Below are 21,514 nucleotides of genomic sequence, written 5' to 3' on the forward strand. Positions count from 1 at the left end.
ACATCAAAAAACTTGAAAATCTCATTTTAATTTTTATCTAACTTTAAGTGAATAATTTACTATCAAAGACAGTCACATGAGGTGCAATAGATCCAACTTAATGATTTTGTAAAATAATATCATATGTTCCCGTACAAAAAAATGATTTCAATGAAGAATTAAAATTAATGAAAAATATAAACGCAGGTATCCGCAGCCCCCAAAAAAATACTCGAGGGCCGCATGCGGCCCGTGGGCATCGAGTTTGATATGCCTGGTTTAATCGAAATTTAAAAATATCCATAGCAATCAAGAAATGTGCCTTCAGATCATCTTAATAATGAATGGAAAATCTTTTTTAAATATTTTTTTTAGTTTCCATCACAAGAATTCCTTGATCTGTTGAAACCGGTTGTAGAAAAATGTGAAGTCATGACGGTTGTAGACAAAGGTAAGAAGTCTTCATATTTCTACCTTGTACTTATATTTTTCCACAATTTAAGCAAAACTGGGTTGCTCAAGTCATTTAAAGCAAAGATTTATTTTTCACCACCAAGTATAAATCATGCAAGTTTTGTAATAATTAAAAAACAAATTGAGGGGGCATTCCAAATTACGCACAAATTGCATATACAATAAAAAATATGTGATTGAAAAAGGGTAAATTAAATATTAAAATAATGTGAATTAATTAACAGATTTTGGACAGGTGTTTTTTACGCCTGCGGACCGCTGGTGACGGGGTTTGATAATTTTGTATATATAGTTAAGACCTTAACAAAGTGATTGGTACATAATATTTATATAAAAACATTAAATAATTCCTTCTTTTCTGACTTTGAAATAAGGCCAGCACAGAAGGTAAAAATACTCTTCCCGTCCTTATGCATCAATTAACTGAACGGGTAGAAATACCTTCCCCGTCCTTAGTGTGTTAAGAAGGCAGCCTAAATTAATAAAATATATGTATATCACTTTGAAAAATAAACAAAATATACATATTTCTAAGAAAAACATTTCGATTTTCAATTGCGTTGTTGTTTTAAAGTTTTGAAAAAATATTTTCATTGCGTTGCAGACACTGTGAAATTAAACATGAGATATTTGTGCTATTTTCATTGTTTTGCATTTAACCAGACTGACACACAATACACGATGCCCGGTACAGTAAAAAATAATAAATTAGTATGGAGCAAATGTTTTTAAATGAAAAATAAAAGAGAAAGTTATTTTTAAACTCCCATCTATATAAACCCGTTGAAAACTAGTTGTATTTTTACTAAGATTTATTTTTTAAACTATAAAATTCTTCAACGTACAAAAAGATTTACAACATTTTGAGTGTGTCCAAATACTTGTTCACAAAATCTGGATTATCTCCAATTACAGGAGAAATTTTCATATTATTTTTTGACATCTCATCAAAGATGAAGAAGAATATGGAAGTCTGGGCATATACGGGGCTTACGACCGTCATAGGCTGGTTTAAGTGATCACTTTACACACGTGTAACATTCACCAATTCTACCCATTATTGACAACCACGCTACTCAAATTCTTGGAAGTTCTATATATATGAATCAAAATGTTGTAAATAAATTATCTGGTCAAATTATAAGCTTAATAATAAAAATGAAAATGGTATTTTCTGGCGTTTCTCATGTGTGTGATTATAATCCAGGATTCGGATCTCACATACTAATATAAGAGTTTCTGCTTAATAAAAAAGCTTCTTTACATCTCACCAATAGATGTCTCTAGTGATTCAAGAACAAAGTTTCTGAATTGGTTCATATATATAGAACTTCCAAGAATTTGAGTAGTGTGGTTGTCAATAATGGGTAGAATTGGTGAATGTTACACGTGTGCAAAGTGATCACTTAAACCAGCCTATGACGGTCGTAAGCCCCGTAAATGCCCAGACTTCCATATTCTTCTTCATCTTTGATGAGATGTCAAAAAATAATACAAAAAGATTTGTTGAAAATACAGAATAATAAGAAAAAATATCAATTGAAATTACTTTCTTTTAGGATTGGTGGAACAGTTTAGTAAAGGAACAATGGTAGATGATCAAAATCTAAAGGTGAATGTTTTTATTTATATTTATATATAAAATACTATGAACAGTACTGTTTTTTTTAAACAAATTATGAAAAAATTATAATTTTCTTTTCTAATTTGACAGTGTTACATGAAGTGCATGTTCCTGGAAATGGAAGTTGTGAGTATAAATATTTGATTAAAAATTAACACCCAAAAGCCATCTAGTCGGCTTTTCACTGCCAACCGTAAACGATCAAAAACTGATCAGTCGGTTTTCTACCCTACGCACTGGAAATAATTCTCACAATTTTGTCAACCACTACATCCATTTCAAATTTAAACTCTTCATTTAAAAAGGATATTTACTACAAACTTTTTTTTTAAATAGTGCTTAGTGGTACTAAACAATTTTTCCTGCAAGTTAGTTACAAATGAAGTTTATATCATAGCAGTTGTCGATATACTTTTTAAGAGAATAGTTTAAATTTCAAATGGATATAGTCTTCTTCTTCTTCTTTTTTTAGATCCTAAGGATCTGTTTGTGCCTTCGCTTGTAGCTCTTGGGATATTGACTCCCAGCTGTCTTTCCACCTTTTCGGAGGTCTACATCCTTCAGGGATTCCTTGAAGGGCGATACGTGTAAGTCTGTCATCTGACATTCTGTTTACATGATCATTCCAGTATCACCTTCGTTATCGTCCCCATCTCACGATATCCTCCGTCTTACACATGCTCCGGATGTCGGTATTTCTTAGTCGGTTTCGCAATGTGTTTCCGGTTATGGATATAGTGATTTACATAATTGTGAGACTTATTTCCAGTACGTAGGGTAGAAAAACTGATTAATTGGTGTTTGATTGTTTACGTTTGGCAGCGAAAAGCTGACTAGGGTATTGGTACATAAATTATGAATGTTATTGTTTAATGTGAATTATTTGCTATTGATGTGCTTGGTTTTAGAGGTATGTCTTCAAAAAATTCATTAATCCAGTGTTTTTTCTTTTTTCACTGCGAACATATTAGGTGTATTGTGACCTCTCTTTGTGTCATAGCTCATTCTCAAGACCTATGTGAGTCAAGTAGCTCACGACCTGCCTTGGTGGTAGGAGCTTCACCTTCTCGGAGTCTAGTAGTGGTCCTCCAAGGATGTGACAGTACAATATTATTACAAAATCTGCAGACTGGGGAGTCATGTAGTCCAATTTTTGACATGTGCTTTCTCAGTCTGCAGTGTCCTGTCAAGGTCCTGGTTAGGATTCTTATTTGTTTCTTGTTAAGCTTTAGAGCTTATAGAGCAATAAAGTGTTAACAAGAATTCCTTATTAATTCAATGGGGCACATCTTTTAAGATGGGGACTGACACGGAGCATTCCGTCATAATGTAACGTCATAACGTCGCTCGCAGCGAGCGCTCCGACTATGGATGGAGTGCTCGGCTCGCTGTACTGACTATACGAATGATTGCATCGTAACGTGTTATGTTACGACAAAATGGCTCCGATCAGTCCCCACCATTATAATAACCCAGTCAGAATGGAGGGAAAATGAACTTACCACAAAACCGACATCAAATTTCTTTTCTTGTTGACCTAGTTGGATCCGGCAACCGGAACATTCCATTATGAAAAAATGTTGGAAAGCATTCCGGAGAGTATGAAGAAGATTGCTTATAGGATGGGAAAAGATTGTATCCATTTCAAAGGGGAAGATGGATCTGATCTCTGCCAAGTTTCTTACGATCTACACAAATGCTGGCAGCAGTCGGACCCAGAGGTAGTATTTCATAGATAATTGAATATATTCAAAAATAAATAACCATCATGCTGCTTCCCGCAGGGGTAGGCAGAGAGAGCATAATGCTATACCAATCTGTCTTTGCAAACAATCCTCGCCTCTTGCACATTAATACATCTCATATATCGCTGTTCTTGAAAGGAGTGAGCGATATATCCGCCGATTATTCCAGCTCCTGACCTGACCAGTTTCGAGTATTTGAAATACTTGATAATGCCAAGTTTTTCAGTTTTACATTTGCCTCATAAATTTGTTTAACTGTTCCTGTTTTTACTTATTCGAATCACGTAGCCAAACCATCTCAACATACTTTTCTTAACCACTTAACAGTCAAACTTTGGCAAGAAAATTCATTTAAAAAAATATTATTTTTCTTCTTCTAACCCTTGTCCGTACTCAAAGTGCATCGCATCGATGCTGTATTAGATTGACTGTTGAATACTTGAAGTGAAAAATCATTTGTTTATTTTGATCTCCCCCTCGAAATTGAACTCGGAACCTCCTGAATGATAACCAAATGCGTTAAGCACTACACTATGGAAGCCGACAATAATTTTAGTATTTGACAGATCTTAAAATAAATAGAAAGAAAAAAATTAAAATAGTAGACTCTTTTACATGTGAATGGACCGTACTAATGTGCAAAGGCAAAAAGCCACAAGTTAAAAACAGTAGTTTTAAGATAAACTAATTTAAAGTGATGATTTTTGCCAACTCATGTATCAAATTAATACAACATTTTGAGTGTGTCCAAATACTTGTTCACAAAATCTGGATTATCTCCAATTACAGGAGTTATTATCATATTATTTTTTGTTATCTCATCAAAGATGAAGAAGAATATGGAATATTCCATATTCTTCTTCATCTTTGATGGGATGTCAAAAAATATTATGAAAATAACTCCTGTAATTGGAGATAATCCAGATTTTGTGAACAAGTATTTGGACACACTCAAAATGTTGTAAATAAATTATCTTGTCAAATTATAAGCTTAAATAATAAAAATGAAAATGGTATTTTCTGGCGTTTCTCATGTTGTGATTATAATCCAGGATTCGGACCTCACATACTAATATAAGAGTTTCTGCTTAGTAAAAAGTTTCTTTACATCTCACCAATAGATGTCTCTAGTGAAGTTCTAGTGATTCAAGAACAAGGTTTCTAAATTGGTTCATATATATAGAACTTCCAAGAATTTGAGTAGTGTGGTTGTCAATAATGGATAGAATTGGTGAATGTTACACGTGTGTAAAGTGATCACTTAAACAAGCCTATGACGGTCGTCAGCCCCGTAAATGCCCAGACTTCCATATTCTTCTTCATCTTTGATGAGATGTCAAAAAATAAATTAATGCAATGTTGCGGCTATTTGGATAAAGAATATCCCGGTAAAGGAAAGAGATACAGAAAAATCCGTGATTGTATATGATAGAGGCAGTCATAAGAATGCTTTGAGCCGTGTTACGCCAAACAGCCGCAACTTGAGTTATGGCTAGTTGCCTTTTCACATTAGCGTAGTGGTGTTATAACATTAATTTTTGTGTTTCAGCATTATTTCTTGATGTAAATATGATCAAACAAGAAAACGACCTTTGAGAATATGAAATTATGGACGGGCCCACAAGGAAAATATAAATATTATGTTATATTAATTTAAGTGTGTAAAGCAAAGTTTCAATAAAACAATTTTTTTGTATGTAGTACATAAATAAAAGGAAATATCTGTGTTCATATGGGTATTATTTCTAACCTACACCATAACTTAAAAAAGAAAAAAGTCACACTAAGACCAAAGTGCTTTTAAGTATTGTAAAGAAAAATGGACTAAATATTTCCGCTTCTCTTATGGTAGGAACTGACTGGAGCATGTCGTCATAATGTAACGTCGTAACATCGCTCGCGGCGAGCATCCGAAACTATGGATGGAGCATGCGGCTCGTTGTACTGACTATACGAATGCTCGCATCGTAACGTGTTACGACGAAATGGCTCCGGCCTATCCCTACCATTAGAATTTTAATGTTGCATTTTAAATATGTAAAAAAACGTAGCGTACGTCCGCCTCCGTAGTGTAATGGTCAGCACGCTCGGCTACCGTTCTGGAGGTCCCGGGTTCGATTCCCAAGGGGTGTAAAAATAAATTTAAGTGATTTTTTCACTGTAATATTTATTCAATATTACCATGGACTGGTACCTGAAGCGGAGGGCTGATCACCTTTCCTTCATAAGTAAAACGATCATGATAACACTGCGTTTATAAGACACAGTGCCCTATGCACCATTGGGGTGCGGATAAGGGTTTTATATTAACAAAAATTATCATCACATATTTTGCCATAAAACAAACCTTTTTCTACTTTTAACCCTTATCCACACCCAATGGTACATAGGAAACTCCATTGTATTGTCGCAGTGTTATGTTGATCTTTTGCACATGAAGGAAAGTCCTTCCGCTTCAGGCGCCAGTCTAATATTGAATACATATTAGAGTGAAAAAATCAGTTTTATTTATTTGCCCCCCCCCCCCCTGGGAATCGAACCCGCAAGTACGGAAGGCGAGCGTGCTGACCATTACACTACGGAGGCGGACGTATATCAGATTCGCTTATTGTATATTTACAAGAAAAAATATGAATTTATGTAATTGTGTTACTATAATACAAGTTATTTACTAGAAAAAGAGTTAAATCTGTTAAGACATCTTTAATCGACAACAATAATTGACATGGATACTAATAAATGATCTTAGCACCTCGCAATCAATGCACCAAAGTTGGCAACTATGACTACGCTGTTGCGGGTCCGATGGCATGTAATGCTTTTTCACCAGGAGTAAGAAACTGTGAAAGTGAAATAAATTTAAAAAATTTATTACTTCCATATTTTTGCTCCTGATTTGATTTTAGATAAGTGTTACACCTTTTATGTAATATTTTACGAAAGTGTGCTCTTTAAATTATATGATATTTTTTACTCATCAGATAATGAAAAAAACGATCCAGTTTTAACAGGGCTAAGATGAAACAGTTTATTCTTACTGCAAGTTTATGAGGGAAATTCAAATAAAAATGCATTTTTCTTCATCACACATTTTAAAGAAATTTTTATTCATTGAAAATCATACAAATTTATTTCTTCAAACAACTCATAGCGCTTCATCAAAAGCTAATATTTAAAAAAAATGTGTAAAATTTGCATTATTTCAATGCCAACTTCTTATCTATGTAATGATATAATACAAACTTAAACATAAAAATACTTATAAAATATTAAATCAAAGTGGTCTCTACAAGTGTCTGTGCCCTGTGTGTGTATTAAGAATTACATAATGTTCTCTACATACATATCGCTCACTCCTTTCAAGAACGTCATAAATCAAAAATCGTAAATTTTCAGTTGTGCGTATTTTTGGAATGCCCAAAAAATGTACTATATCCCAGCAAAAGCGGAATATTTTAAACTTAATATTTACCTGCTACAGGGCAGAAAGTGTTAAAAAAATTCTCCTAAAAAATCAAGTTTTTTGATTTATGACGGTCTTGAAAGAAGTGAGCGATAAGCAATTGTAATGACACTAGAAAAAAACTGTTGACAGAATCTGACATTAATGAAATTGTGGCACTTTTAACAAATTGTTATAGGGCGGTCTGTTCATCAACCCCGACCCTAATTAGTATACTAAACAGGGTCGTATATTAATCACAAGTAACCGCAAAACCCAATTCCGATATGAACATTTTTTTTGCATCTCCTGCTCTCTATCAACAGTATGTAACAGGCGCTTTTAAGCGTCTTCCATTCTGTACCAACAGTTTCCCACAAACAATGAGTTTTGAAACCTTTGCAAGTTTAATCTGAACGGGAGTATGGCTTTTACTGTGCGGTGAAACAAAACTATTCCAGAATAAGTATTAACTTATAAATAATTCGATATTTTCAAAAAATCTATAGTTTTTTATGTCTGTGGACAATTTGTAATAATTCTTTGAAGTTTGACACAAACATATTCAGGGTTAATCACTTTTTAATGAAAATAAAAACAAACCAAGGAAACACAACGTTTGATGCATATTTTGATAACAAGGTTGGTAAACAATAAACCGGGTGACTTGCGGGATTAATTTAAGTAAATTATACAATCTGGATTTAAAAAAATATAATTTGACTATGGATGCATTAGGTTATTACAGTAAAGCTCGTTAATTCAAACTCAAAGGGTACAAAATTTAAAAAGTATTTTTTTTATCAGCCATGTATACATATAAACAAAATTTGCATGAAATCGGATTTTTTTAAATATATTTTATCAGTTTTATATTCGTAGTACATATCTATAAATGCTTGTTGATTTCTTCTTCTTCTTCAAACCCTTATCCGCACCCCAATGGTGCATAGGGCACTGCATCATATAAACGCAGTGTTATCTTGATCGTTAACACATGAAGGAAAGGTGATCAGCCCTCCGCTTCAGGTACCAGTCCAGGGTAATATTGAATAAATATTAGAGTGAAAAAATCACTTGTATTTATTTGACCCTCCCTGGGAATCGAACCCGGGACCTCCAGTACGGTGGCCGAGCGTGCTGGCCATTACACTACAGAGGCATCTATTGATTTAATTTAAAATAAATTTCATCATAATTCAAAATATTTGATGAAATCCTATTTTTCTTAAATCATCATAATTGGGTATGAAAAAATTATGATTCAATATACTTTTATATTTAATTGAACTAATGAGCATATACTGATACAATAACCAGATCAACGTAAGACGCAGGAAAAAAAAACAGATCATAATATTAAAAACATATTTTCCAGATTTCAGTATATCGCTTTTCAGTATACTAAAAGTTTTCAGTATACGTAAAGGGTATTCTTATGAGTATGTATACGCCAGAGTTTTACAAATGTTAATACTGATTGATTGATTTCAGTCTTACTTGAAAATTTTACAATACATTTTTTAACACTATTTTACCAGTTAAATTTAACTGTTATATGGTAGAAGGTTAATTTATTACCCGATACATAATTTTTAAGACATTTTAAATGAAACTTGTTTCAAATACTTTAAAAGCAATGTACAAAATTCTCAACTCTCAGATCTGAAAAGTGGAAATAAAAAGATTTACAGATGTTTAGGTCATACTTTTTTTAGGTAAATTACATACATAAAGAATGTTATGTAATTATTGAAGCAAAATGATGATAAATATTTCTAATATGAATTTTTAAAATGACCTACTGTATGAATATGAACCTTTTTGTCATTTGGACTTCATAAGGATAAACCATTGCCTTAAACTAAATTGAAAATGCACGTCGCAGCATTGATTTTGTGATCTGTTGCCACACGTGACAATCCCGATGTTTTAAGGGGTAATTTGAATGAAATATTCTCATATTATTTGAATAAATACAGCATAGGGAGAAAGAGCTTAATATCCCATATTCGAAAATAAAATATGTTTATTCACACATAATACTATTTAAAAAACAAATTATATACCATTGAAAATTGAGAAATTACATTCTACAGGTGGACCTCATCTTTCGCACATTCGACTATTGCACAATTATAATTTTTTTTTATGTTGGCAATAATGCAACAATGTTTTGTTTCCGTGCAGTCGTTTCCCTTTCACACTATGAAATGCATATGAGTCAGGTCTGTACTGTGAAAAGTGTTATGTACGTACTGAATTGAATGTGATCCCAATGGAGAATGCATATCTCAAGTGCGTAGGGCGATCCATAATAGCACTTCATGTTACCTATAGAACTCTATGAAGAAAATAAAAAATGAAACAGTAAAATACAACTCTTGACAAGTTTATTAAGAAAACATAATTTTAATTCTATATGTACTTAGTAATTTTTATAAAAACAAATTTTAAAGTACAATTTTTGGTGTTTTTTTATTTATTTTTTAAATCCCTCTACTTTCAAACACATTTTCAGGAATCAATCATGTGCAAAAGTTGAGGTCAGCCTGTACTTTTAAATTATTTCCTTAGTTTTACATTTTCCTCAGATTTACATCATTATCCGTGCTCCCTCAGAGAATACAAAAAAGGGGCTTTACCGTAGTTGAAAACAATGTCATTTCAAGTACAGCCTCAACATTATACATCCCGTAACAGAAAAGTTAAGTTAAACGCAAGTTCAAAAGATAAAAGTTATAAATTTAAGCAATGCAGTTCCCTACCTTTTGATACAGGTAAATGATTGACAAAAATAATATAAAAGTCCTAAACGATTACACATTCTATAAAGTCTAAAGGTCTATAGGTTTTTACAATGGTAAGATATTTCAGCGATTCCAGGCGCATCCATAATTTTCTTTTTAAATCACAGACTCTCTTATCATAAAATTAAATTTGCTATGGACACACTGAACACTCTTATTAAATGTGAAAATAGACAGTCCGTTTTCTATCTTTTGGCATTTTCATCCACATCTGTAATTTAAAAAAAAACATACAAATCATATTAGTTACATGTGACACTAAAAAGAGAAAAAAAATCATGCTGACCTTTGTAATGTAATACAAAAATATTACATCCGAACATTGGAGAGAAAAGGTCATAGGATAGTCAGTAATATAGAGACAAGGTCAACAAAACAAAATGACCTTTGATTTTGTTTTGTTATTTTTTAAATATTTTTATTTTATATTTTTTTTATTTTTATTATATTGTCTAAATAACTAGGGTAGTCCCTGTAAGTCTACTTCTATTAAAATTATGATTTTTAATGGAAGTAAACATTTTATAAGAAATACCATGAAATACATAATAATAATAATAAATAATTAAACCCTTATCCGCACCCCAATGGTGCATAGGGCACTGTGTCATATTAACGCAGCGTTATCTTGATCGTTTACACATGAAGTAAAGGTGATCAGCCCTCCGCTTCAGGTACCAGTCCATGGCAATATTGAATAAATATTACAGTGAACAAAATGAATTATATTTATTTTACCCCCCTTGGGAATCGAACCCGGGACCTCCAGAACGGTAGCCGAGCGTGCTGACCATTACACTACGGAGGCGGACGAAATACATACAAAAAATAAAACAAAAAAAGACAGATTATTTGATTATTTGTAGTTAACAACCATAGAAATATTTTTGTCACCCGTCAGCATTTATCAACTCCTCATCATTCCCCTGACCAATCCTACAAAGAAACTCCTTCTACGAGACAACCTCCTTAGCTAAAAAGCACTTTATCCTTTCCATTGTTTTAGCATATGGTTATAAGATTGACCAATATACAATAGTTGTACTGTCTTTGAGAAAAATGTTTTTTTCACTATCGCTACACCAACTAGATCTCTATTTGAGTTCCTATGGGAGTAATAATGTTTTTCAGAAGGACACACACGTATTTAAAAAATTATTTTCCTGTTAGCTGTTAACACATTAGTTTTTTTTTAAATTTATTTTAAACAAAAATCAGAAAGCACCAATATTTATATTGATGTAATAAGTTATGTAAGTAATTACACCCTGCTCAAATTACATTACGATTATGAAAACACACAAAACACTATTCAACAAAACATAATTAGTAAGTGTACTAAGAATATGACTGGTGCCATTCTAGCTACCGGTCAAATCAAATGACAATCTGGCTTTTTAAATATTTTTCTAAATAACACTAGCCTCTTTTTCAGTGAAAAAAAAAAGATTAGTTTAACCCTTACTTTCTGGTGATGTGTAACTAGTACACATTGCTTGAAATAACTCTAATATTTCGATAAATGTAATAAATAATAAGTTCAGATTTAAGGTATTCCTCCATAATCCATTTACGCATTGAATTAAAAAAAATTTAACAATTACCATTTATCGGGCACATTATAGGGATATTTTGTGAGAATTCAGAAAAAAAATGTACAATACGATCAAACTTATATCGTCGGTATATTTATGCTAAAAAAAACTGCTACGCGACGCTTTTCACATCTCACTCTCACTTACTACTACTACTACTACCATCACGCCGTTTCCCCGCAGGGGTAGGCAGAGAGGATGGAACACCACACTCTTCTGTCGTGACATACACTCCTCGCCTCCTTTACATCCATACATTTAGTCATACATGCCCTCCGATTACGCAGACTTTTGACAGCGCCAGATTTTAGGTTCTGATTGATCTGATCGTGCCAAGTCTTTTTCGGTCGTCCTCGTTCTGTTTTCCCTCTCACATTTGCCACAAATATTTTCTTAGTCATTCTCTCGTTATCCATTCGCTCCACATGTCCATACCACCGTAAAGAACTCTTCCTAATCCTTTCAATTATTCCTCGTTCAGCCTTACATTCCTTTCTTATATCTTCGTTTTTAATTCTGTCATACAATGATTTTCCACACATTCGTCTCACTCTTACTTTACTTGGTTATATCGGAATGCGAGATTTGCCATCTCAGTTCTCAGTTGTGTTTCTAGTAATTAGGCAGTAGCTTTCGGGCAGCCAACCGAGGTGGTTGTCTCGCTCGTTAGTAAGCGTGAGTCGATGATTTTTTCATGTTTTCAGCTATCAAACTTCAACAAACATCACTTTTGACTTAAAATATAATAAATTTAGGCAATTATCTACGAATGATATTTATTTAGGATAGTAAATCGTTCATTTTTATGTGTATTGAATACACAGCACTGGAACGTGCGGATTTTGTTGGCACAGTAATATAAAACCCTTATCCGCACCCCAATGGTGCATAGGGCACTGCGTCATATAAACGCAGTGTTATCTTGATCGTTTACACATGAAGGAAAGGTGATCAGCCCTCCGCTTCAAGGAACCAGTCCAGGGTAATATTGAATAACTATGACAGTGAAAAAATCACTAATATTTATTTTACCCCCCTTGGGAATCGAACCCGGGACCTCCAGAACGGTAGCCCAGTGTGCTTACCATTACACTACGGAGGCGGACCAAAGCACAGTAAAGGGAAGGTTAACTAGTAAAATTATGTGTTTTTAAATAATCAACAAACCGATACTAAACGAAATTTGAACAGGCAATTTGACGCCGTACGGTTTTGTCCAAGAATAAACATTGTGTTGTATAATATCACAGCTAAGCACCCTTGAAGTGGTATTTTACGAAAATGGCGGCACAAATTTTCCAAAATTATCGTTATTATTAATAACCAACCACTGACAGGCTTCGTTCTCCATTCTAACATCCCCCATCTTTCGTATAAATCCATAACCACAAGAGTTATAAATGAAAAAGGTAGATGTATTTTTTTTTTATAATTTCACAGTTCAGGTTGTAGGATTGACTAATTATGATAAAAGTAAGCAATTGATAATGTTATTCGTAATCAGCAATTGATATCATTCCATTGAGATTTCATGTTTTAAAAAAAAATCATGATTGAAAAAAATATTAACAAATATAAATAAACTTGTATTTAAATTTGTTACAAGTAAATGTTATCGTGAAACATGCAGCAATACAATGACTGTTTGTTTGACCATCAAAACCTGATGCAGGCAATAGGGTATTTTTATGTGTATAAATTTAATGTTTTCTTTTGCAAAATTTTCTTTAAAAAGAAGGCATTTTACTATGTTAGAGACATATCGCATCATCACTTGCGTATAGCTTTATGTAGATATATTTGCAATGTTATCAAAGGCTACTGTGTGCCTTAGCTAATAAAAAGTGATATTTTACGTGAGAAAATTACTATTTAAGGAACAAGATATGGCATCACAATTTGTTTATATGTATATCCCAACATTTAAAAAATTTGCAGGTTTTTTTTATAATCAACTATCTAAAATTACAAAAATATAGTTGGAGTTCGTTATCTGATGAATAGTCAAAAATTTGAGCGGATTTTTTGTCCATTATCTATATTCGAAATTCGTTAAAAAGAGGTCTGTTATATCGAGGTTTTACTGTACGAATATATTATGGTAGGAACTGATTGGAGCATTTCGTCTCAACGTCACGTCGTAACATCGCTCACGGTGATCATCAGCGAGCATCCAAAACTATGGATGGAGCGTTCGGCTCGCTGTACTAACTGCCTGAATGCTCGCATCGTAACTGTTACATTACGACAAAATTCTCCGGTCAATCTCCACCATTATGTATTCAAAAGCATGCTAGTGTTTTAAGTAATCCTGTTACAGTTAAATGAACACTGGATCCCAAAAATTAGTATGATGAAGGCATTCCGGGGAAAAAGCCATTCCTAGAAAGAAGGTAGATATACAGCACCAATTAAACTCACTCTTGCCGTCGCAAGCCACAATCTTCACTTTGTCAACTCGGGCCACCTCCTGTACCTCCCGGAATTCCACATCGTTTAGCATAAAGGTCCACACATTGTCACAAAATCTGAGAACAAAACAGACCAAAATTAAATTACAGAGCTGTTTTCGGGATGACCCGGGATCAATAGAAAAAAAAACAGAGACTAAACAAATAGATATTTCACATCATGCTTATATGGGGTAGAAAATAAAAAAAATGCGGGTAATATTTACACAAGGACCTACTTAACACATAGTCAGGTATTTTTTTACGTCTGTGAACCGCTAGCGATGGGATTTGATGATTATGTACATATAGTGAAAACCTTAACAAAGAGATTGGTATATGATATTCATATAAAGACATTGAATAATTTCTTCTTTTTTGCCTTTGAAATAAGGCCGGCGCAAAAGGTAAAAATACCCTTCCCGTACTTAAGCATTAACCAACCGAACATGTAGAAATACCTTTCCCGTCCCAGAGTGTTAGACAAAAAAAAACAAGAAAAATATTTTTGATACAAGAGGGATATACTATATTTTTATTGAATTAAGAGGTCAAAGGTAAGCAATACCTGTCAGTACTGAGACGAGGCGCAAAGAAATTTATTCTGGCGCATTATTCTGGACTGGCATGTTTCCAGACTCGCGGGTTGGATTAGGGTATCCAATCAAGAGGCAGGTGGTAAAGCAGTGCAGTAGGCAAGAAAGAAAACTACTGCACTATTTTTTACTTAGAAAACAATCAAATGGCGCCAAACTAAAGTAAAGAAGATACAAAAAACCTGGCTTAGGACAAACTGCCGCATTGATTATACAGCCTAGCTTTAAATTTGTCATATATAATAGAACAGGTCGATAATCTTTAGTATATATTTAGTATATATTTAATAATAGTAAATAAATAATAATAATAATAATAATAAGTAAATATATACTTAGTACATAAGTAAACTTATATCCTATGTCTTATATCTTGTGTCCTATGAATTTACATTCACATGTAAAATCATAAGATTAAAATCAAACACCTAAGCAACTTCATTTTATATTTTTTTTTATACAACATAATGATTTTTTTACTGTCATATTTATTCAATATTACCCTGGACTGGTACCTGAAGCGGAGGGCTGATCACCTTTCCTTTATGTGTAAACGATCAAGATAACACTGCGTTTATATGACGCAGTGCCCTATGCAATATTGGGGTGCGGATAAGGGTTTTATTATTATTATTATTAATATAAATACAAAAAATGTATAAAATATAAAATACACAAAAAGATCCCACAAAGGCATGGCCTGTGTGTGCGGGTGTATTTGCCTAAATTACATGAAATTATAGTAACTTAAAACATAATGAGTAAATCCACTTAGCCTATGAAACATAAAGAGTTGAAGGCTAAGTACGGCCATGATAGGAGGTATTGCATAAGCCGTAGCTAGATTTCAAAGTCACTTGGCGTTAAATAATTCGAAAAAAAATTCACTCACCTGTAGGTATTCAATTTGCCCGCTTTGAACGAGAGCCGGGATTTTACTCTGGCCGACAACGCCTGATTGATGGACTTGTCGAACTGCAGTAGCACTTTTACAGCAAGTGCGGGAGTAATTTGCCCGTACTAAAAACAACCATTTAAATAATTCCAAAAGACGTATTATGAAATCTTGCAAAATAATAATGTTAATAATATATATTTACCTGTATAAGTTCATCTAAACTTTCCTGCAGAGTGTTACCGATGGTTGTGTTTCGGTAAAGTTGATAAGACATTTTGAAAATGGAAATAAATGACCGATTGAACTAAAAGTCTTTTAGATAATATGTTGTCAAATAAATAATCGATTACACGTAGAAAATCAATCCACAAACTCACAAAGCGGTGATAAAATATGAAGAAAAACCCTCGAAGCGAAAACGAGCCCTTCCAACTTGTTGACAACCAGAGATTAAATTAGTATTTATTGACAACGGAAAAACCCATGAAAAAACAATGTGTCATGCTGGTCACTCACGACGAGGAAAATAGTAGATTTTGTTACATTTTCTCTGGTTTTGTAACGTTCAAGTACGAATTTTGGAAAGACGAAAGATTTCACTGCCAACCTGGCGATGTGACGCGAAATCGAATACCTACAGCGCCATCATTAGTATATGATATTTGTATATAAGCTTCGTTCGAGTCTGGCCGGGCGACCGTCATGAATTCATTGCACAAACTAATTTATATAATTCATTGTAAACGATAAATGACACGCCGGGTGATCTCGTGTTGAAAATAACTATTATGTATTGGAAATGTGAGTACTTCATTATTGGTAAGGCGTTTCCTCTCATTCCGCCGTTTGCTAAACAGCTGTCAAACAAATTACGCAAGAAATTTGTCTCGACTGCTGCTCAAATAAGCGCTAATTAGAAGAAATATGTATTCTATAACCTCCCGAATGACCCCATCAACAGCATTGCAGGTAATCAACTGTTTTTGTTGTTGTTTTTCATGCCTGAAAAACTGTGCAATCTTCTTTGTGTGAAATGTCATTCTGACAGTCCGTTGACAGCGAGTCTGTTTTTATTATCGTTTTTATGTTATATTTTAGGTAAAGTACGGACAACCGACTCTGAGCTGTCGGCAGAGCCACCTGGGAAATTTCGGAACATTGTCGGGATGGCAGAAGCCGAGTTTAAATATCCTTTAAAGAAAATACCCTGCGTGTCCAGCGCTCAAGAGGTGAACGATTAAATGTTATTTGAAGCCCACCTTTCATAAAGAGTTACACTAATCGCGCCATATCATCCGAGCATGGACTCGTAAGAAAGAAGCCAAACATAATTACAAGTACATTTATTGTCATATAATGTTGTTTATTGCAATATATGCATATAAAATAAGATTCAACAAACACAAAAGATGTCATTCAAAAATAACTACAGCACGTGGCGTATAGATTTTGAAATGGTTTTCCAGTTTTACTTATACAGTTACAAATGTCAATTTACTAGTGGGTGCAATGCTTGGCCATGTTTTGTTCACAAAGAAATAGGTATGGATGATAATTAATAAATAATATTCGATATATGATGTAAGAAGACCAGCCCGCCGAAGCTTGCAATCGCAATACCGGACTGGACTCTTGATGCTGACAAATTTTCAGCCCCCATCTGTGCTCCACGAGCAGTTTTATGATGAGGTTGGAACTCTTCATATCAGCCCCTCCGGGAAGCCTGCCACTGTATACCTTATAAGACCATCTCAGTGTATACCGGTGTCTGATATCCTCATAATCGGAGATCGCTCAGTGGGTCGTAATGCTCGCAATTATTTTTCAAACATATAAACTAATTCTGTAACTTTGTTACCTTTTCAGACTCGTACAACTATTGGCAAATGACTTGTCGCGGCAGAAGGGTTCCATTTCCCCCATTGTGTTGGCGCTTTGGACAGTTTCATTTCCTAGCGCTGGATCAGAATATATAAACTACAGAGGACGATTCGGCATTGTTTTATTTGGATGTGTAGCCAGTAATTACTGTTTTAGTGTTTGCAGATATGTATAGGCAGATAGATGATATAACCATGAAACGTGTGTTATTGCACAATTTTCTTGGGAGTTATTCATCGTGACTAATATATGTATACTCTCCCCCCTGAAAATAAACATATTATGCTCTTAAATATGTTTTTATTTTGTTCATTAATGACCGAGATCCTTGAAAAGTATCATCCTATCCCGCTCTCTGTGATCTTACAACATTGACCTTAATTTTTTACAGAAATGCAATCTAAAGTAACTAACTGACCATCACGCCGCTTCCGCAGGGATAGGCAGAGAGAATAGAACACCACACCACGCTACTCTTGTCTTTGTACACATTCTTCTTTACGCATCCCCTCACACATCCTCCTCCCAACCCTTATCCGCACCCCAAAGGTGCATAGGGCACTGCATTATATAGAAGCAGTGTTATCTTGATCGTTAAATACACGAAGGAAAGGTGATCAGCCTTTCGCTTCAGGTACCAGTCCAGGGTCATATTAAATATATATTTGACTGAAAAATCAATAATATTTATTGCGACCCTCTTGGGAATCAAACCCGGGACCTCCAGCATGGTAGCCTAGAGCGCTAACCGCTACACTATGGAGGCGGACCTCATACATACCCGCCGATTATTCGGATTCCTGAATTGACCACTTTCAATTATTTTAAATACTTGATCATGCCAAGTTTTGCCCGGTCGTCCTCTGCTCATGTTCCCAACAAGATTCGCCTCATAAATTTCTTTTACAGTCCTTTCTTCACTCGTTCGTTTAGATCTTTTATAACTAACTAACTAACCATCACGCCGCTTCAGGCAGAGAGTATAGAACGCCACACCACTCTGTCTTTGCAAACATTCTTCGCCTCTTCCACGTTCATGCATCTCCTCATACATACCCGCCGATTACTACGACTCCCAACCTGACCACTTTCAACTATTTGGCATACCTGATCGTGCCATGTTTTTCTTGGTCTTTCTCGGCTCCTTTTCCCCATTACATTCGCCTCATAAATTTGTTTTACCGTTCTTTCCTCACTCATTCGTTCCACATGTCCAAACCATCTCAACGCACCTTTCTTAATTTTATTGATAATGGTTATCTCCGCTTTGCATTCCTTCCTTATTTCACTATTCGAACATCTATCATGCATCGTTTTGTCGCACATTCTTCTGAGAGATTGCATTTCGACTGCACTCAGTCTACTTTCATCCTTCTTTTGCCAACTCCATGTTTTACTTCCATACATTAGAGTTGGAACCAGGACTCCGTTGCGCACTGCCAGTTTAGCTTCCGCTGATAGGTTTTTATTTGCCATAACTGATATTATTAGAGGGTATTTCTTTTTCATCGACAATTTTAATGACTTCCTTTAATCTGACTCTATCGAATGCTTTAGTAAGACCTGCAAAGCAGAGGTAAGCTGTCTTATTGAACTCTCTTGCTTTTTTAACTATTTGTCTAACAACAAATATGTTGATATTATTTATGTCCGAGTTCACTCGGTTTCTCACCGTCACATATTTAGCATATTCTTCTGGTGACGGTGAGCTTCTGTATTTCAGATGGTTTTTCTTCGGCGAGTTCCTTGACTTCATCAGTACACCATTTTATCAATAATGATTATCTCAGCCCTGCATTCTTTCCTTCTTTCACCATTCGAACATCTATCATACATATTTTTGCCTCACATACAAATAATGTAAATAAAAATAAAAATAATAGCACAACCTGGCTGAACGGTGGAATACGCGTGAATAGCCAATAAATAAAAAAAAGACATTCATAACAACAGCAATGGGGGCGCGAGATAGAGACAGGCATGAATTAGAAAGAGATAGAAAGGCATTCGCCGGAGCTAGCGATTGAGTTTGGCTTAGTCCCCAGAACCAAAGATCAAAGACGAATATCTATTTACTTATATTTCTTCTTTTTTTATGGCTGTTCACGCTTCTAGCCAATGCGAGTTATTTTTTATTTATATATTATTATTTTACACTTTTTACAGTTTAAAAAAAGATAATTGTTTGAGTTTTTATTATTTACAAAAAAAAACTTCAATTTCATACTATTTCTGTGAGCCTAAGCGGCTCATTATTAGAAAGTGGTATCAAATTGTGGTAAAGTGGGTTCGAACCGAAAAACTTTGATTAAAAAATCCGAGACACTAACCACGGGACCACAACCCGATACGATTTGAATTCAAATGCAATTCGCCGCGCCGCACATAGGGGCAAGATGACTCGAAAACAACAAAAGCGCGGTCGTGCGGAACAGCTTTTGAAGATAGTTCTGAAAGATGCAATCGCCGCAGAATTGAAAATCTAGGGAACTCCACTCTACTTTCACAACTAGGTTATGCAACGACAATGAATCTGAAAGCTTCTGGATAGCCAGTTGCATCCAAATTATTAGCAGAAATAAAAATTATTGCAAACAAGTTTGGGAGGTTAATAAGGTTGAGATGTTAGTGGAAAATGGAATGCTAATGCTGGAGAGGTCTGAAAGGAAGCAGTCATTAACTCTAGAACACTACCCTCAACTTTATAGGCATGAATACTACCGTGGGGTACCTGAGTACCCCGTAGATATTTATGAGTTAGAAATAAAACTATAAATTTATCAATTAATTTCTTGTATTTACTCAAATGTACTATTACTTAGGCCTACAAATAAAACAAATTGAAATAATTTTTAAAATTTTTGTTTGCAAAGATTGCATATTTTTATTTGATGGGTGCACAAATATGACGACGACAAGAGGAGCACGCGGTCCTCGATTTCCTATCTTTTATATGCGGACAGAAGCAGCAGCGATCAGGTTTGGTATCTCGAGGGACTGGTTCAGCAATGTCCATTTCATTTTTTAAAATACCATGTATAGATTTCCTTATATCCCGGGGCAAACATGGCCATTGTAATTTTTCTTGCATATACGGTGTTATAAGAGATTTTGCCATTTCCTTAAAAAATAGACGTCTTTTCGGAATGAGTTTCTTGTCTGGACTTCTTGACATAGTATAAAAAATCCAGGAGTTTACTCCTACTGTATTTAAGAGGGTATAGAAAATACACAAAGGCTATCTTCTCGTTTTTTCTAGACGTAGAATACTTTTTACTCATCTGGTCAAAAACATCTACCCACATTTTATTTTATTATAAAATGCTATAATTTCTGGCAGTAGTACTTTATTTTCTTCATTGATACGATACCACGAATGTCATCTTCATCGCCACTATCAGCGTATTTGCAAGCAACAAGAGTGGAGTAGTGATTTTGAGAATTAACACCAGGCTCTTCTAAAAGCTAAAATCTTGAATGAGGTCATCCAGTTCATCATCTGAAGCACCTCTAGTATTCATCTCCTCATTATCCAAATCTTCTAAAAACACTGCTTTTTCACCATCAGTTCTAAGACGTCGATTTGATCTATGAGACAAATGACTAACAAAAACGTAGATTACTTGTCATGGAAAATAACAAACTTATAAACATATGTAAAAAGAATAATAAAAACACGATTTTAAGTGATAATAAAAACATAATATACCTAATAAAAGAGTTAAATATTTATTTCAAGAATAATATTTAATAAAACTTACCAATAAATAACAAAGTTCAGCCGCCTTCGAATTTGAAAAAACTTTGACAACTACTACCGTGGGGTTCTAGAGTACCCCGGAACACCCGCCCACACGTCTGTACCTGCGCGACACTTCGATGGACAGTTCGTCGCAGTAACTAATAATTAGAGATTAGCTTGAATGGCGCAAGTGTGGATACGATATTTTTTTAAATACTGGGTTTTTAAAATCCTGTGGGGTACTCCAGTACCCATGGTAGCGTTTAAGAGTTAAACGG

At 34.4% G+C, this 21,514-nt stretch overlaps 2 protein-coding genes and 1 long non-coding RNA gene across 6 annotated transcripts; 2 read left to right on the forward strand and 1 right to left on the reverse strand.

The window, feature by feature from the left end:
- The first annotated feature begins 356 nt into the window (after positions 1 to 356).
- Positions 357 to 5,549, forward strand: LOC148300704 (general odorant-binding protein 83a-like). Its single transcript, XM_088274404.1, has 5 exons — positions 357 to 430; positions 2,013 to 2,065; positions 2,168 to 2,203; positions 3,619 to 3,798; positions 5,372 to 5,549. Exons 1-5 carry the CDS (start codon positions 412 to 414, stop codon positions 5,387 to 5,389), a joined length of 306 nt encoding a protein of 101 aa, XP_088130530.1. The 5' UTR covers positions 357 to 411; the 3' UTR covers positions 5,390 to 5,549.
- Positions 5,550 to 6,895: 1,346 nt separating this feature from the next.
- On the reverse strand, positions 6,896 to 16,065 carry LOC148300705 (transcription initiation factor IIA subunit 2). Of its 2 annotated transcripts, none has more exons than XM_088274411.1 (4): positions 15,816 to 16,065; positions 15,608 to 15,735; positions 14,091 to 14,197; positions 6,896 to 10,285 (listed from the first exon to the last, which is right to left on the reverse strand). In XM_088274411.1, exons 1-4 carry the CDS (start codon positions 15,885 to 15,887, stop codon positions 10,260 to 10,262), a joined length of 333 nt encoding a protein of 110 aa, XP_088130537.1. In that variant the 5' UTR covers positions 15,888 to 16,065; the 3' UTR covers positions 6,896 to 10,259. The 2 variants fall into 2 exon arrangements, with proteins under 2 accessions (XP_088130537.1, XP_088130538.1); XM_088274412.1 differs by having other exon boundaries at positions 8,059 to 10,285; positions 14,078 to 14,197.
- Positions 16,066 to 16,277: 212 nt separating this feature from the next.
- Positions 16,278 to 17,787, forward strand: LOC148300706 (uncharacterized). Of its 3 annotated transcripts, none has more exons than XR_015838903.1 (3): positions 16,278 to 16,582; positions 16,712 to 17,155; positions 17,480 to 17,787. It is a non-coding gene; the product is annotated as an uncharacterized LOC148300706 (long non-coding RNA). The 3 variants fall into 3 exon arrangements; XR_015838902.1 differs by having other exon boundaries at positions 16,712 to 16,842; XR_015838901.1 differs by having other exon boundaries at positions 16,278 to 16,414; positions 16,712 to 16,842.
- Positions 17,788 to 21,514: the final 3,727 nt, after the last annotated feature.

Source organism: Brachycentrus maculatus, unplaced genomic scaffold (assembly GCF_059751285.1).
Source record: "Brachycentrus maculatus isolate JH-2025_06_01 unplaced genomic scaffold, ASM5975128v1 h1tg000667l, whole genome shotgun sequence".
Taxonomy (NCBI): Eukaryota; Metazoa; Arthropoda; class Insecta; order Trichoptera; family Brachycentridae; genus Brachycentrus; species Brachycentrus maculatus.

What these genes read in the sequence shown, in the direction of transcription:
- LOC148300704 (XM_088274404.1), top strand. An exon ending in TAGATGATCAAAATCTAAAG is followed by an intron (nt 2,066 to 2,167) that starts GTGAATGTTTTT and finishes CTAATTTGACAG; the next exon opens with TGTTACATGAAGTGCATGTT. An exon ending in TGTTCCTGGAAATGGAAGTT is followed by an intron (nt 2,204 to 3,618) that starts GTGAGTATAAAT and finishes TTGTTGACCTAG; the next exon opens with TTGGATCCGGCAACCGGAAC.
- LOC148300705 (XM_088274411.1), bottom strand. Translation starts at nt 15,887, where the DNA reads ATGTCTTATCAACTTTACCGAAACACAACCATCGGTAACACTCTGCAG. An exon ending in GTTTAGATGAACTTATACAG is followed by an intron (nt 15,736 to 15,815) that starts GTAAATATATAT and finishes GGTTGTTTTTAG; the next exon opens with TACGGGCAAATTACTCCCGC. An exon ending in GGCAAATTGAATACCTACAG is followed by an intron (nt 14,198 to 15,607) that starts GTGAGTGAATTT and finishes TTTTGTTCTCAG; the next exon opens with ATTTTGTGACAATGTGTGGA.